Source organism: Gracilinanus agilis, chromosome X (assembly GCF_016433145.1).
Source record: "Gracilinanus agilis isolate LMUSP501 chromosome X, AgileGrace, whole genome shotgun sequence".
Classification (NCBI taxonomy): domain Eukaryota; kingdom Metazoa; phylum Chordata; class Mammalia; order Didelphimorphia; family Didelphidae; genus Gracilinanus; species Gracilinanus agilis.
In genome coordinates, this window is record NC_058136.1 from 72,303,528 (window position 1) to 72,320,658 (window position 17,131).

The 17,131-nt window shown below is 53.9% G+C and overlaps 1 protein-coding gene across 1 annotated transcript in view; it reads left to right on the forward strand.

The window, feature by feature from the left end:
* The window catches only part of LOC123253770 (vascular endothelial growth factor receptor kdr-like), a 113,676-nt gene that overhangs the window by 40,365 nt on the left and 56,180 nt on the right, over positions 1 to 17,131 (forward strand). Inside the window, exons 10-11 of the mRNA XM_044682914.1 lie at positions 7,506 to 7,656; positions 11,097 to 11,217. Of these exons, the coding sequence (XP_044538849.1) occupies positions 7,506 to 7,656; positions 11,097 to 11,217 (272 nt within the window). The remainder of the gene's footprint in view (positions 1 to 7,505; positions 7,657 to 11,096; positions 11,218 to 17,131) is intronic.

Sequence of the window (17,131 nt, forward strand, 5' to 3'; positions counted from 1 at the left end):
GCCAAAAATCCCAACTATGCATCTTGGATTCTTCCTGTTGATCCTGCTGGCTGGCTTGGTTTCCCTCCCCCTCCCACCCCCCCAGCCCCTCCATCACCAATGACTTTGGAGAGAGAAAGACAGCGGCAGGCAGCTTGCTCTCAGAAAGTCCCAGAATCGGGGGGGGGGGGATGGGGAGGGACCTCAGTAGCCAGAAAGGGATCCCGGCCATCGCATACCTGACAGCTAGCCAGCTGGCCTTCACTGGAAGGCCTCCAAGCAGGGGGGAGCCCACACCTGTCGGGGAGCCCATTCCACTCTGTCAGGAAGGTTTTGCTGACATCCAGCCCCCCCCCTGCCCCCAACGCTCCAGGTTCTGCCCTCTGGGGCCCAGCAGAACAAGGCAAAGCCTTCTTCCACTCGACAGCCCTGTGAATACCCGAACACATAACTCATGTTCTCACTGAGCCTTTGCTCTGAGCTAGACATCCCCATTTCCTTCAAGGTTTAACCGGGCCCCAAACCCCGTTCCCAGCCTGGCTGCCCCACTCAGGACCTTCTCCAGCTTCGCCGAGTCCTGCTTGAACCCCGGTGCCCCTGTGGAGTCTGTCATGGGTAGCAGACAGCAGGATCACTTGCCGCCCCGTTCCTGGGAGAATCCCTCTCGGAAACGCAGCTTTTGGAACTTAGTAGGGAGGTGGGGCAGCTAGGTGCTAATAGTGCACAGAGTGCTAGAAGGCCTGAATTCAAATCCGTTCTCCAACACGCATTAGCTGTGTGAGATCATGGGCAAGTCATTTCACCCCTGCCTGCCTCGGATTCTCCATCTGTAAAGTGGGAATAAAGAATGGCAGCTGCCTCTCAGGGTTGTCGTGAGGACCGAATGACATAACAGTAAAGCTCTTAGCACCGTAGTAAGCGCTATTGTAAACGTTATCGTTCTTATTATTATGGGACTACAAGATCACTCTGTTGGCTCATGTTCAGCTTGCGATCCACTGAAACCCCCGGATCCTTTTCAAAACAACTGTGGCCTAATTGTATGTTGCCCGTCTTCTACTTTCGATTCAACTCGTCAAAAACTATTGAAGATATTCAGGGCCTACTACGTAGTTCCCTACAAGACAGTTCCAGGGTTCAGCCGATATTGTCCCTCCCCCTCAGCCCCACAATCTCTACCCACAGAACAATGCCTTCAAAACAAATAAATATTTCTTTGTAGGATCAGAGCCTCCTAGATCAAGTGTTGGAAGGGGCCTCATAGGCCATCTTGTCTAAGCCCCATCATTTTACAGAGAAGGAAACTGAGGCCTGGAGCATTGAAGTGATTTGTCCAGGGTCACCCAGTTAGTAAGTGTCGGAGGCAGGGTTTAAACCCGGCTTGTCTTGGTGCCAGGTCCACTTTACCTAAAGGGCATCTTTGGGAATTTGTCTACAACCAAATAGCCCCCGTGGATGGGTAGAGTGCAAGCCTGCCCAGAGGTCGGGGTGGGGATAGGTAAAGGCCAGACTCTGTGAGCTGGAAGAGATCTCCCCCAAATCCCCTCAATAATCACCCCTACAAGGGGGCTCTCAGTATCCAACCTTTACTTGAAGACCTCCAGTAACCAAGAAGCCATTAGCTCCCATAGCAGCCTCGTCTACATTTGTAGAACCCTCGTTATTAGGAAGGTTTCTCTTACTTTCAGGCTTCATCAAGCCTGCATTTGTCCTAACTTCCCCAAACATAGTTCCACTGATTCCTTGTGGCGTTCCTCCAGACTCTTGCCAAGGTCCTTTCCCAAGTGCATTGCCCAGAAGAGAGTACGATGCTCCGGATGTAGCCAGACCGGGACAAGAGGCCAGTGGGCTTATCACCTCCCAAGTTGGGGATGATGCTCCCTCCTTAACGCAGTCTCACTTGTTTTCCTGACCACTGTGCCACATTAGCGACCCAAATCGAGTGAGCCGCTCTCTAAGACCCACTCCCCGACCCAGAGCTTCGTTTGGACTAAAGATTGGCTAGCCACAGTATCTCCCCCCACCTCCATCTTGTACTGGCACAACTTCTTTTTGAACCCCAGCGGAAGACTTTACCTGCGTTCCTACTGGATGTCATCTTAATCCCAACGCCCTGGCCCGCCCAGAGCTTTTGGTACCTCGGGCTAGCTCTCCATCCCAGTCTAGTGTCCTCTGGACATTTGATGAGTCGTGCCATTTTCTGCGGTAGCCCAGCGCCAAGGCCATATCCGCAGCACAACCCCAGTGGGCACTTCCTTCCAAAGTTGATCAGAGCCCATTATTTTTTTTTAAACCTGTAACCTTTTAAGCCAATACCGTGTATTGGTACTAAAGTAGAAAGTAGATAAGAGCTGGGCGATGGAGGTTAAGCGATTCACCCAGGCTCACCAAGCCAGGAAGGGTCCGAGGCCAGATTTTTTTTTTTAAACCCTTGTACTTCGGTGTATTGTCTCATAGGTGGAAGATTGGTAAGGGTGGGCAATGGGGGTCAAGTGACTTGCCCAGGGTCACACAGCTGGGAAGTGGCTGAGGCCAGGTTTGAACCTAGGACCTCCTGTCTCTAGGCCTGACTCTCACTCCACTGAGCTACCCAGCTGCCCCACCGAGGCCAGATTTGAACCCGGGGACTTCCCATCTCCAGGCCTAGTGCTCTGTCCCATGAACCACCTAGTTGCCCGCTCCTGATCACGACCATTATTGATTGATTACTCCTTGGTTGTGGCCTTCGAGACAACCATATCTGAATCCACTAAAATGTGCTGCGATCAAGCCTAATAATTCCCTCCATCATTGCCACAAGAAGAACCAGAGATGTTTTGTTGAAAGCTTTCCTTCAATCTAGGGAAAGCTGCGGTCACACCGGGGCTTCTTAATCTGGCTTCTGTGAGCTCCAAAAGGAGCATGAGTCGATTTCAGGGGGTCTCTGATCTTGAATGGGGAAAGATGATGCCGTCGCTATTTTGGCTAACTCCTCATTGACATCGCATACTTCTTTCAATTCTGAGTTTAACCAAAACCCATTATTAGGAGGAGAGGTCTGTGGGCTTGAGCCTGACAGGCCAAAGAATTCCATCACACAAAAGGATTCATCTGACCTGATGGCAAAAATGGAGATGAGTTTTTAGTCTCCCGTGGACCGAGCCACGTTGGTTCTTTCTGGTCACTGCTTCCTTTTCTGATATTCACTGACCATCCTTTGGTATCATTTCACTTCTCACAAGTCTGTGAAAGACTGCCGAGAGCAACTCGCCAATTACACTTGCTCGTTCTTTTCGTACCCCAAGGATAAGGTTCTTCCAGCCCTTGGATTCCATCAGACACTGGTCCCAGAACTGACAAGATTTAGGGACCAGAGAGGGAAGAGAGGGCTCTTTTGTGTTCCATTGCTGCTATTCTCGGGGGCTCATTCTAGAAAGCTGTGAAGTCCTATGTGGGTCTCCTGATAACCTGAGCACTCCACTGAGCCCCCATTGTCTAGACTGAGGCCTCCCAGCTGCTGTCAGTATCTGGAGATGTCCATCAAATCCCTGACCCTCCCCCTCCCCCCCTGCCCCATTCCCTACTCCCACTATCCGGAGCAGCTGAAGCAGGAAAGCTCTCCAGCTCTTTGGGAGCCAGGATACCTGCCCTGCCCCCACTCCAGCCCCAGGTTTAAGGTCCTTGAAAAGAATGGGATCTGGACCGGGTAGCAGGAAGGGTCTGCTAGCCATCCTCAAGGAAATCTTAGCCTACCGAGGCTAGAAAGCAGTGGCTTCGGAGTCTGAAGAAGGGTTTCAGGTCCCAACTTGGCTTTGTTATTATCTGAGGCACCTCCTCTCTTTGGGGCTCTGGTTTTTTCCTCTTTGTTCAACGAAAGGGTTGGACAACATGCTCTCTGAGGACTTGACATCCTAAAGTTCTTTCCAGCTCCGACGATTTCTGTTCTAGGGTCCTTCCTTGCTCTGGACTCCTGTGGGGGTTTTTTTTGTTTGTTTTGTTTTTAACCCCTCACCTTCCGTCTTGGAGTCAACACTGTGTATTGGCTCCAAGGCAGAAGAGCGGCAAGGGCTAGGCAATGGGGGTCAAGGGACTTGCCCAGGGTCACCCAGCTGGGAAGTGTTTTGAGTCCAGATTTGAACTCAGGACCCTGCAGTCTCTAGGCCTGGCTCTCCATCCACTGAACTACCCAGCTGCCCCCAGAATCCTGTGGTTTTATCATCTCAATGAAATATTTTTTTGATCGTGCCACTCCCTGGATCAAAAACAACTAATAAGCTTTCATTGCCTAAAGACTAAAGTTCAGGTTCCTTAGCCTGGCATTCAAGGCTCTCGATAATTTGGCCCCAACCTCCCCTTCTAGCTTCGTCTCTTCCGACTCCCCAGGACAAATCTTTCCTTGAATCCCCTTCAACACTGGCCATGAGCAGCCCCATCAGTTTCCTTTGCTGTAAACGAGCTTAGATGTGACACTCTGGAGCAGATCTCCCTCCTCTGACCATGTGGAAAGGAAATCACTCGGCTCTTCCAGCAAGAGGCGCCCCCAATTTCCATTGTCACCTGGGTCGGGCTGAAGGGGGAGAAGCCCCTCCTTGGGAGCCGCCAGGCATGCGGAGCTTGTCAGGGTGACTTCCCCAATGTAACCTGAGAAAGAAACTGTAGAGGGGCCACTTGGCAGCCGCCTGTCTCTTCCTCTGCTTGGGCAGGTCAGCTGTTACCCCAGGGCTGGGCTGGCAGCTGGCCTGGTCAACTTCCTGGGGGAGAGGTCAAACAGGACCCCAGCTGTCCCTCCCAACCGCAGAGCTCAAGGGGTTGAGTAGGCCTGGTCAAGCCCAGGTCTTGTCTCCTCTTGTCCTCCCCGTCTATGGATGTGTCACACGGCTCTTCTCGGGGGCCCCCCTCCCCCAGAAACAGAGCAGGCTAGAGCTCTAAGGGCCATGAAGACGGAGAACGGGAAGTGAAAGCGGACAATATATCCGTGCCAGAAGGTCTGGAAGGGATTTTTTTAACCCTCCCCTTCCATGTTAGAATCAATACTGTTTATTGGTTCCAAGGCACGAGAGCGGTAAGGGCTGGGCAATGAGGGTGAAGTGACTTGCCCAGGGTCACCCAGCTAGGACGTGTCTGAGGCCAGATTGGAACTCGGGACCTCCCGTCTCTGGATCTGTCTCTCAGTCCTCCGAGCCACCGTGCTGCCCCCTGAACTGATCTTTTTGAGCCATGCGGCATGCTCTGTGGGAGGGACAGGACAGAGGAATGAGCTAAGAACACTAGGCTGAATTTTGGAGCAAGAGGAGGGAACCAAAGTTGGCTTTCAGCTGTTCTAGGAGCCATGTCATTCCTAGAACTCTAAGGGCTGGGCTCAGCTAGGCCAGGACCTCCCCGCTCAGAAGGGTGCCATCCCCTTTCCAGTGTAATTTTATGACCTGCCCCCCATCCCATCCAGTTGAAATCTTGCCCATCTGGAGCCACCATGGTAGAGTGGGTGAGAAGCCCGTCAAGGCTTGGAATCGGTCAAAGGACCCGAGTTCCGATCGTGACTGCTGCTCGTTAGCTATATAACTTGGTGTGTATCGTGAACCTTCAATTTCCTCATCTGTAAATGAACCGGGATCGGTTGCTTCTTGGGCTCCTGGGTCTAGAACTGGCAGGTCCCTCAGAGGCCATTGCGTCTAACTCCGTGATTTTACGGCTGGAGAAATTGAGGCCTAGGCAGAAGTGACTTGCTCGGTGTCACACATAGGCTCCTAGGTCTAGAAACAGAAGGGAACCGTCAGAGGCCTTCTAGTCCAGCTCCCTCGCTTTACAGAGGGAGAAACTGAGGCACAGGATGGGGAAGCGATTTATCCAGGTTAATATCTGATATGGGATTTGAAGGGAGGGCTCTTGACTCCAGGGCTAGGATCCTTTTCCCAGCTCCCATGTTGCCTCCCTACTAGAGGTCCCATGGACCTTCCAGTCACAGTACAGGGGAGACAAGTATCCTTGAAGCAGGGCTCCGATCCTGGCTTTCAGTGTCGCTTCTCATGTGACCTTGGGGAGGCCCATTCCCCTAACCAGCCTCAGTTTCCTGCTCGGAAATTAAAGGCCGAGGTAATCTCGAGGGCTCCTTCTAGCTCTCGTGGCTGGTTTGCAGAAAGAAAGTCACCCTCAAGAAAAGGGCTCCCGTTTGGCCCTCTCCCCTCCGGCCGCCCGCCGCCTTCGTCAGCAGGAGCGCACTACCTGGGCGACCTGGAGCTGGTCACCAGTTTTCCCTGGGCCTCCATTTCCTCCTCTCTAAATGAAAGGGTTTGAACGGATGCTCTCTGGGGCCCCTCCCAGCTCTAAATCTAATCCTCCGAGCCTGGGACACAAGGAACGAATTAGGCCCCAGCTCCAGCAGCTCTCCCCGGAGGAATCTCCTGATAGGGATGTGCATTGAAGGGGAGTGATCCTTGAATCCCAGGCGGGCGGAGGGCAGTTATTTATACCTGCTGCCACTTGGCTGGCGTGTGTGGGGGTGTCGGGGCCGGGCCAGAATCCTGCTTCTCTCCGAGCCTCCTACGTGATGTATTTTTGTTCACGGAGGAGGTCAGAAGACCTCTTGGAGCCTGAGGTGGTAGCCAGGAGAAGTGGCCAATGAAAGATGGCAGGGGCTGATGGGATTAACTCTAGAGCCCCAGCGGAGGAAGGCAGATGGCTGGGGAGGGGGAGACGGGCTCCGGTCTGTATTGGCTAATCCCCAGAAGAAGGAAGGGGGGGCCACATCGGCGAAAACACACAAAGTTTGCTCAGTCTGCCTGGCCGGCCCACCATTTGTTGAGAGATTTGGCTCCAGACCAGCTGCCACCGTGGGGCTTAGAAGGCCCCTCCGTTGACTGAGAGGTTTAATTTCCTGTGAAGAGATGAATCTATTTGGCTTCAACAAGAGTTTGGAGGCATCACTAGCCCCCTGCTGCCTTGTCCATCCTCGATGGTCCACGTGGCCAATCTGTCAGCCTCCCCAGCATCCTCCGGGCCACAGCCCTGCCCGAGGGGCAGTGTCGGCCCCCGAAGGGAGAACGGGGGAGAAGGAAGGGAACTTAGAACAGGGAGTGTCACAGAGGGAGGAACCTTAAGCGAACCCTTTTGATAAAATCGAATGCTAAACCTGGCCCTACAAGCAGTCCTCCCGCGAGCCCCCGGCTTGCGGATTAAGAGGCCAGCCACCTCTCCATCGTGGCAGGCGGCCTCAAAGGGTGAGGCTGGTGTTGTGCCCGCTATGCCGTCGAGCTTATCCAAACAGGAGTTGTGGGGGAGCGGGCAGAATTCAGAGGGCTTCCCAAGCCTTTTGATATGTAATACCAATCCCGTGTCCCTCGCCTAACCCCAGTGGCATGAGCGCGTGGTCCGCCGCTGCCGCCACTGCGCCCACTTTGAAGTGTTCCTCCCAGGGTGCTTTGTGCCGAGGCCATTTCGAGCCTCCCAGCCTTACTGGCCAAGAGCGTATGCGCCGCTCCCCACCCGTAGCCCCAGCCCCTCGGGGCCAGGCTCGCCATCCTTGTTTACGGCCAGCTTCCTCCCTTTTCCAGAGAGACCCAAGATCTTCGAAAAGGAGACGGACCTGAACAAGACGCAGCCAGTGCTTGTGGGCAGCGAGCACGTCCTCCATTGTACGGCGAGCGGCGTGCCCCCCCCGACCTTCCGCTGGGCCTGGGAACCCTGTGTCTCCAGCGATGCTCTGTAAGTGCCGGGGCCCCGAGAACGCCCCGTGACCTCCATCCCCTCCAGCAAGAGGTCGGGGCGGGGGTCCAGCTGTGAACTCCTCTGTCACGTGGACTCCGCACAGCTCACATTCCTTACCTCCCAGGCCCGTGGCGGGCCAGGCTCCCACTCCCCGAAGGGGTAGCATTATCAGGAGCAGCAGCAGCGTGTCCCCAGATGGAATGGCTGGGCAGCCTCGCCGGTCCCCGGCGGTGGTCTTCAGGCAGGAACTGGACGACCATTGGTTGCAGATAGCATAGACAGGATTCCTGCCGGGGAGCTGCAGGACGCATTGTACTGGGTGCCCCGCCTGGAAGGGCTCTTCTCGCTCCGAGATTCCATAAATCTGGGTGTCTGGGGAGACAGCATGGCTCGTGGACTCATTAGGCTGGAACTCGGGGTTCCGTAGCCTTGCCTCGTGGCCTTGGCCTTCCACCCACAGAACAGTTGACGAGTCTCAAATTTAGACCCTACGTGGTCTTTAAAGCCTCTTCTGACTCTGCTGCTCTGCTCCGGGCTGGGAACCTGAGGTAACCCCGGCTTACGTGGGTGCACGAGAGGACTTCGGGAGAAGGGAAGAACGCCGGGCACTCAAATATGCCTATATGTGGCTAGGTGCTCAGTGGACCGAGATCCGGAACTAGGCACGGGACGTCCTGGGTTCCAATCTGGCCTCAGACGCTTCCTCGCTGCGTGACCCTGGGCGAGTCACCTCACTCCCACTGCCCAGCCCTGACCGCTCTTCTGCCTCGGAGCTGATAGCTAGTATTAGTTCCAAGATAGAAGGGACGGATTTAAAAAAAACAAATGAAAAGACTTGATAAGTGGGGCAGCCAAGTGGCTCCATGGACAGAGTTCCAGGTCCAGAGACAGCTTTGTGACCTTGGGCAAGTCACTTCACCCCCGTTGCTTTTCTGCCTTGGAACCAATACTAGATACTGATTCTACAACAGAAAGTAAAGGTTTGAAAGTCAATCACTCAATCTAGTATGTGTATACATATGTAGGCACAAACATATATATATATATATATATATACACAAAATATTTCCACATACACAGACACACAAAAATGCAGATTCATAGACAGAGACAAACGTCTACTTTTCGATCTACTTACATGCACACGATATATGGATTTACCCACAGACAGAACTCTATTAATTTCCCTTTTCTATTTTCCGGCTAGCACGCGCACACGCACACGCACACGCACACGCACACGGTTATTAGCTATTTAGGTAACATTTTTCTAGCTGTTGGACCTGACATCTAAGCAGATGTCGTCTAAGGAAGTTAAACCCAAGGCAGGCAGGAGAAATCCCGATGGCTTTCTGGGATACTGGATTGCCCAGAAGTTAGGAAATCGAGGGTCTAATACCGCCTCATGGCTACCTGGGTCACGTTGGGCAAGTCAGAGAGGTTGCTCTCCGATCTCTACCTTCTCGTCTGTAAAATGGGCAGAGGGATGTGAGGAAATGAAAGGCGGATCATCCAGGGTGGGGGTTGGTCCCTGAAAAGCGAAGTTGTCCATTGGGTCATAGAAGGGGATGACGTGGCCCAACCTCCTCCTGGTACAGAGAAGCACAGGATTGGAACTCTTGCCCTGTGGCTCCCCGAGCGGAGTTCTGCCTGCTCCAGAATCGAGCCATCCACCATCCAGTCCGGGGACGATCCCTGGGGAAGCAGATGGTCCTTAAACTCAGAGTGCTCGCCGATTCAGCGAGGGGGCACCCCTCTGGGCATTAGGGGGACCGGCCACCCTAACCCCGGGCTTCACGCCCTCTCTCAGTGCGGTAGCATCCTGGGAAGGGCTAGGGAGCCCAGGAGCACTGACAAATGGGCCGCTGAGCTGTCTGCAGGCCCGAGGTAGTGCCATCCTTCAGGCAGAGGCAGGCAGCATTTGTTACACGTCCCAGGCTCGTTTTGCCTCGTGATGGCCCTCAGCATATTGCTCCACCCAGAAGATAGATGAGCCACTTGCAATAGGCCGAGAAATCAACCAGGGTTTGTTCGGGACGGTGGCCATAGACGGTGACCCCGATAAGTCTGCCTGTGCCCAGGGCCAGGGCCTTCCTCAAGAGTTCCCTCTTCCTCTTCCTGCTGCTTCGGTGTCCTGGTGGCCTTGGGGGTGGGGGGTTCCCCGTGTCCCCCCTCCAAGTCCTGCCTCCTGCCCAGAGGGGGACGAGGGGAGCTCCCGGAGCAAAGTCTCCCCATTCTTGTCTCCTTTTTGATTTAGCAAGCTGGAGAGATGAGACATGCTCTTCCCCCATTGCCCCCTTCCCCAGGCAGCCGATTAAATAAGCATTCTATGGAGGAGTGACGCTAGAACTCAAGCTATGCAAAATAAACATTGTCAGCAATTGGGGGAACCAGGGGAGGGTTTTAACTCGAGCCCTCACCTTCTGTCTTAGAAGAAATTCCGTGTATTGGTCCCAAGGCAGAAGAGCAATAAGGGTTAGACAGTGGGGGTCAAGTGACTTGCCCAGGGTCACACAGCTAGGAAGCGTGTGAAGCCAGGATCTCTTCTCTCCAGGCCTGGCTCTCTATCCACTGAGTCATCCAGCTGCCCCTCTTAGTGTCAGTTCTAAGGCAGAAGAGCAGTAAGGATGAAGCAATTTGCCCAGAGTATCTGAGGTCACATTTGAACCCAGGGCTTCCTGTCACGAGGTCTGGCTCTCGAGACGCTGAGCCACCTAGTTGCCCCTTCTACCCCACCTTTTGAAGTCCAACTCTAATGCCACCTTCTTCAGGAAAACCACCCTGAGCTCCTCCACCCCTTGGATCTCATGTACCATTTTGCGGGTACCTTGCATTCAGCCATCACGTGTTACCGAGTGTTATTTGCGTTTGTGCAAGTCTGAGAAGACCCAGGAAAGGGAAGGGACTTATCAAAGGTCTCAAGTCAGATTCTAGATCTAAAGCCCTCCAGGGCCATCCAGTCCAACACACCCTATTTTTACAGAGGAAGAAACTGGGGCTCAGGGAGGGGAAGGGACTTGTCCATGGCCATACGCAGGATCCTAGTTGTAGAAATTGGAGGGACCTCACAGGCCATCGAGTCCAGTCCCTTCATTGGATAGAGGGGGAAACCGAGGCCCAGAGAGGAGAAGGGACTTGCTCCAGATAGCAGAGTCAGGATTTGCACCCACTGGGTCTTTTCATTCCAAATCCCACTATGCCATAGAACTGTTTAGTCACTGTTCTTCTCACATTTCGAGTCCAGGGGTGCAAAGGAGATTGGGCCCAGGAAAAGAGAAACGAGAAGTCTAGCTGGGTGCTGGCAAGACCCCCACCCCCCACCCCGCACCGGGCCTCCAGAGTTACCACTTCGCCCAAGTGAGATGAGGCTTCACTCAGGTGGCTCAAAGAATCTGGTGACTGTAACAAGACCTTAAAAAGCCTTCCCTTTACCCCAGGTGCCGAGAACGAGGGAAGAGAGTCGAACTTTCCGAAGCTGCCCTTGCTAAAGGCCTGTATCCTGCCAACCAAATCCAGTCCATTGAGGAGATGGTCATACGGCGTGGCGATAGGAACCAGGTACGTTCTCGTTCTCGTAAGGAGCGCCGGTGGTGTTTGGGACCTCACGGCCTAGATGTGAGCGGGGCCGGGCAGGGAGTGGCCCGAACCCCCCCTTCCCAGGCCCCGATGTCAACAGCAAGTTCCTAACTTCTCGCATTCCTGCAATTCCCAAGGCCTGGGATCTGGGTGAAGTCTCTGCCATTTGTAAACATGGAGTTTTTTGGTGATGATGTCGCCGTCTCCTTTTAAGAGCCCCCGTCCGTTGGGGTCAAGCCTCCCCCAAGGGACGTTCTTGAGAACGTCCACACTGGGCGTCTCCATCTCGGGATGCTTTCTGAGGCCACGGCTGCTCTCAGAGCACTGTGGATTCTTAGGCGCTGAGGAGTCGGGGAGGGGGGGGGAATGGCAACTGCAAGTTCTTTGGGGGGATCTGCCCCTACCTGACACTTGCGTCCACTGTGGAACCTCCTTGACCGGGGCTGCCCCCAGCACCAGGTAGCAGAAAAGAGTCCACCATGGAGCCTCTAGATTCAGTTCCGCCCAACCCTCCAGTCTCAGGGCAGGTTCGAATAAGGCCCAGAAGGTGGAAGATGATTGGCTGGAGCCCACTGTGGGATGGAGGGGCGCTGGGGGAGTAGAAGGAGGCCAAGACTGGTAAGCGAGGAGATCCAAGTGGGAGCTCCAACTCTTTGGCGCTCACCACACTGGACTCTTGGCTTTTCCAACTTGCCATGGAGGGCATCTCTTCTCACTAAAGCATCAGTTGACTGAAGGTCCCCGTCAAGTGGCCGTCTGGACATCCACGGATGGGGGCTCACGACCTCCCGGGCGGACCAGACATCGAGCCCTGAGGAGCCACTTCTGCACTTAGCTCCCGGCTCCGCCCTCTGGCACCAAGCTAAAGCAGGCCTCTCACTTGGAGAGGCCCGATGGGGGATGGTGGTATTTCCGTGGGCTGCGAGAGCCAGGAATGGACCGAAAGCTTTAGAGGAAGGACACACGCATTTGTTAAGCACTCGCTATGTGCCAGGCACTTTTTTACCAATGTGATCTCATTTGGTCCTCATGACAACCTCTTATATGATATATATATATATACCATATATATATATATTATAAAAAAATATCATATATATGTATATATATATATGATATATATGAAGGGAGGGGCTATTATTATTCTTGAGGAAACTGAGGCTGATAGTGGGGAAGTGACTTGCCCACAGTCACACAGCCAGTAAGTGTCTGAGGCCAAATTTAAACTCGGGTCTCCTGACCCTGGGCCCCATGCTCTTCTGTTCTCAGCAGCCCCTGTTGTTGCTGCCCTCCCCTCTTTGGACCTTATTAGCACTGCATAGCCAAGGCCTTGGGTTAAATCTCTGTACAAGTCAGGCGTCCCCATTCTGTTCCATACTTGGCACTAGTTAGTGCCCTGCAAGGCCTGTTCAGTCTTGGTGGTTTGGGATATCTCAAACCGCCCGCTTTGGATGATACCATCCTGGATCTCTGGCCGGAGGGGACTTGGGAGGTTATCCACCCTGACCTCTCATTTCACAGATGAGGAAACTGAGGCCCAGCTTGTCCAAAGTCAGACACGAGGGAGCGGATCTTGGGGCGGTAGGGCCTGCATAAAATGGGGAGAAGGGATGAACCGTTGTGGTTTCTGGGGCTGCTGCCAGCTTAGAATCTGGGGTCCTCCAGGAGAGGAAATCTTCCTGAGAACGCTGGAAAGGAAAGGGACAGGTACTAGCTATTTTTTGCTCAAGAGGAAACTGAGATAGGAAAAAGGGAAGTACTTGGCCCAGGGCCCAGCAGTGAGTCTGGTTCAAGGATTCTCCCTTCTTCTCATTCCTTTCTCAGGTCTCCGGAGACCCGATACCTAGCAGCAAACCCAGTCACACTCCCCTTTCCATTCATACCTGGAGTAATTGCCAGGCCCCAGGGCTAGTCTGACCAAACGCTGGCTTAACAGCTGCCCAAGGGTTGGGGCTACCTGGGCCGCTCAGGCCATCTGGCATTTTTCAGGGAGGCTTTCACACTGTGAGTCTAATATAAAACACTGGGGAGCTGGGGGTGGGGCTGGTGGAGAGGGAGAGCAGGGAACCAGGCTCATCTGAACCTTTTACTCCTGCATTATGCCTTATTGGCAAAGCAGTGTGGGGACCGTGCCACTGGGCTTGGGTGCCATTCAGGCCTGGGCTCTGCTTTACAGAACAGGGGTCTGACGGCTGGAATCAGGCGGGAGGTGATGAAATTAAGAGGACCACAAGGGTTCCCATCCCTTGATGCCATCCCCAAATCGCAGGATGTCAGAGCTAGGCGGACCCTTAGAACAGAGCATGTCAGGTCTCAGCCGTGACATTCCCTGCGCAAAGGTAGGGACCCTGTCAGCTAAGCTGTGCAACGTTCTCACCCTAGACGTACAGATCCGGAAACAGGCCCGAGGACCAGGCTCATCGTTAGCCGTCCAACAGCCCAATTTTCCTTTACGAAGGAGGGCCCCTTCCTTCTCTTGCTCCCTCCCCCACCCAGTCTTTATCATGGAGTGCAGGTGCCCCCTCGATTATGCAAACTGTGCCAACGGGAGCAATGTAAGAATGACTTTCCTTAAGAATCCCCAATCAACAAGCGAGTGAAACGACGCAGCCCTTCCACGGGGCCGACATTCTCTTCATTCGGCACGTGGGGATGAAGCTTGGGCTCGTAGAACGTGGGGAGCATGACTGAGTCGTTTCTACATATGGGCGTCACTGTCGTCATCTCGATGGCAATGGATTCTGGCAGAAGCGCCTCGATGGCGAAGGCCCCTTAAAAGGAACTGAAATCGGCCAGTTCACCGCTCTAAGCTCAGAGTGCAAGCAGGCGGTCAAGCAGCATTTATGAAGTGACCACCTTCAGTTGGTCAACAGGCATTGAGTTTTTGTCGTTCAGCCATTTTTCATTGGCATGAGCGATTTGCCCTTTCCTTCCCCAGAGCCTTTTATTCATCTCCTACCACGTGCCAGTCGCTGTCCTCCAAGGTCGTAAAAGGGGGTTAGTCCCTGCCCTCGAGGAACTTCCCGTCAAGGGAGGGGAGACCACGATTATTTCTAAAACTGGGGCTGGAGCTGGGAACTGGTATAAGCCAGGGTTTCCTCTGGGTGGCACTCTCAGACCCTTAGAGGGTTGACTCGAGCCCAGAGTGGTTGGGCAACTAGCTCAGGGTTGCTCAGCCGGTATGGGCCAGGGGCAGCATCAGTCTCAGGTTTTCCTGCTTCTGAGCTCCCGACTATCCCTACTCTGGCGCGTTGGGGAAAGTGGGGGCGTTCAGGATAGGACAGGCCTCGTGGAGATTACAGCGCTTCAACGAGGAACCACACTTGAAGAAACCCGGCCCACGTGGGACAGACATTATAGGATAAAAGTCAGAGCTCCCAGCTTACAAAACAATTCCCGTCCGTGCTTTCCTCCTTCCCTGTATCTCCTGCAAGGAGGCAGAAGGGGAATCGTGATCCTCATTTTCTAGAGGAGGAAACTGAGCCCTCCAGAGACAGGGTGATCCGCCCAGTCACGAAGCTAGACGGCCTCCACAGTTTTTACTTCATCCTTATAAGAGTCAAGGGGAGGATTATTAGTCCCATTTTACAGAGCAGGAAACTGAGGCACAGAGGAGGACGGGAGCTGCCCAGCCAGTATCACACTAGGGTGTCTTGCCCACAGTAAATGGCACTACTAAGCCCAGAGAGTAGACCCTTCTGCCTTGGGCCGTTGTCCTCTTTCTGCAGCGCCGACACCATCATCCTCCATGCCAAGGCCCGAGCCCTGTCATTCATTCAGGAATAAGTCAGAGCACCCAAATTTCCCCTTCTTCCTCCTCCGCGCTCTCCAAGTGACCTTTGCATGGTCCCTTCTCCTTTTCTCAGATCTGGAATCTCGGTTGCTTTGAACAAGTCACAGCCCCCAAGGGAGGCCCTGGGCCTCCTTCCCTCCCTCCCTTCCTTCCTCCCTCCCTCCGTCAGCTGGACTCACTCCGATCCGACCCACAGGCAACAGCTCTCCACAGGACGCGTCCCCTGATGAAAATGGATTCTTATTAAAAAGAAAAGTTGATGCGGCCCAGCTCGGGTTTCAGCCTGCCCCCCATTGGGTCTGGAGGCCGCCTTTGGCCGGCCCCTGGCCTAGCCGAGAGCTGCTCCTCCTCTCTCACTTTCTCCGAGCTCTGAGGAAGACTGATGACCTTCGACTCGGGGTGTCGGGCCCCTGAGAATTAGTCAAGGAAATGGACACTTTTAATCCTGCCGTCCGTTACCCAACAGGCCATTCATCTGGCCTTGTCGAGCTGGGGTCGAGAGTAATCAAGATGTCAGGGGCCTTCAGGGAGCCCTTTCTGAACAAGGCCGGGCCCAGCTCCTTCGCTTTTCTGTTACTGGCTACTCCTCTCAGTCCAGCCCACCAGGAGAAGGAGATAAAGGTTTACCCAGCATCCCCCTCCCTTCCTTCCTGCCTTCTACTCGAGCATCCTGCCTGCCTTCTCAAAGGCCCAGTGACCCAGGAGCCACTGCCAGAATTCCGTTGAGCGGGTGCCCATTCAGCGTGAGGCACTAGGCTGAACGCTGGTGAAACGGAGGCTAGAATGAGCTAGTCTCTGCCCTCAGAGAGCTTCTAGTCAGGCACGGGACAGGGCCGGAGTTAGACCGAGCAAACAGCAAGTAACTTGGGGGGTAGGATCGAGAAGTCCTGTAAAGGGGAAAGGAACTAAGATTGTGTGCTTTCTTGTCTGACTCGGTTACCCCATTTGGGGTTTTCTTGGCCAGGAAACTAGAGCGGCTGGCCATTTTCTTCTCCTGCTCATTGGACAGAGGAGGAAACTGAGGCAAGCAGGGTGAAATGACTTGGCCACGGTGACACAGCTAGTGTCAAATTTGAACTCGGGTCTTCCTGACTCCAGGCCCTGTGCTCTGTCCACTGCAGTGCCCCCTAGCTGCGTGCATGTATCATGACGTGATACATGATAGATTCTTTTTTTCCTTGATTTTACATTCTTTTTTATTAAAAAAAAAAAAAAAAGACCCTTACCAGATTCTGTCTCAGTATCAATTCTAAGGCAGACTAGCAGTGAGGGCTAGGCGATGGGGGTGAAGTGACTTGCCCAGGGTCACCCAGCTAGGAAGCATCTGGGGCCACATTTGATCCCAGGACCTCCCGTCTCTAGGCCTGGCTGTCATTCCACTGAGCCGCCCGGCTGCCCCCTGGCTAATTCTTAATATTCAGTTACCAGTTGGTTGACATGCACTAGCTGTGTGACTACAGGCACCAAGTAGCTTCCACTCTCTGTGCCTCGGTTTCTTCCTCTGTCAAACAAATCAGACAGGGATAAAATGCTAGACTGGAATCGAAAGGGGCCTTAAAGGTAGCTGAGTCTAACCCTCTTGCCCTGGAATATGGGGAAACTGAGGCCCAGAGAGGTCGGAGGCCTTGTCTAAGGCCCTCACAGAGGGATTAAGTGGCAAAGGCAGGATGGGAATCCAGGCCTTCCAACTGCCAAAGCAGAGGTCTTTCTGTCCCCGCCCCCATCCCCAGGTACTCGCCATTTGTTCCTTTTGAGTGGTGGCAACGGGGCGCAGACGTTTGGGCTGACTCACCTCGGTGGGTCTGGGCACAGGTGCCTCAGTTGGGCAGGTAAGAGAGGGGATTGGCCTCTTCAGATCCCTCCAGCTTGCTCAGCTAGCTCTGGCTCAGCATCTGACTCTGTTTCCCAGCTGTGATTCCAGTCCCATGTGTCCTTAGCCACTCCCAGTGTAGACATCTGGCAGGCAGCTCGCCTGCCTCGGCCCGTTTGGAACACGTGTGTCCCTTTGCCCCCAGATCAACACACAGAATTGCTGGGGCTGTCAGGTTCGCCTCCCTCCTTCCTGAGCTGGGGATCATAATCACTTCTGGTGAGTCAATGACC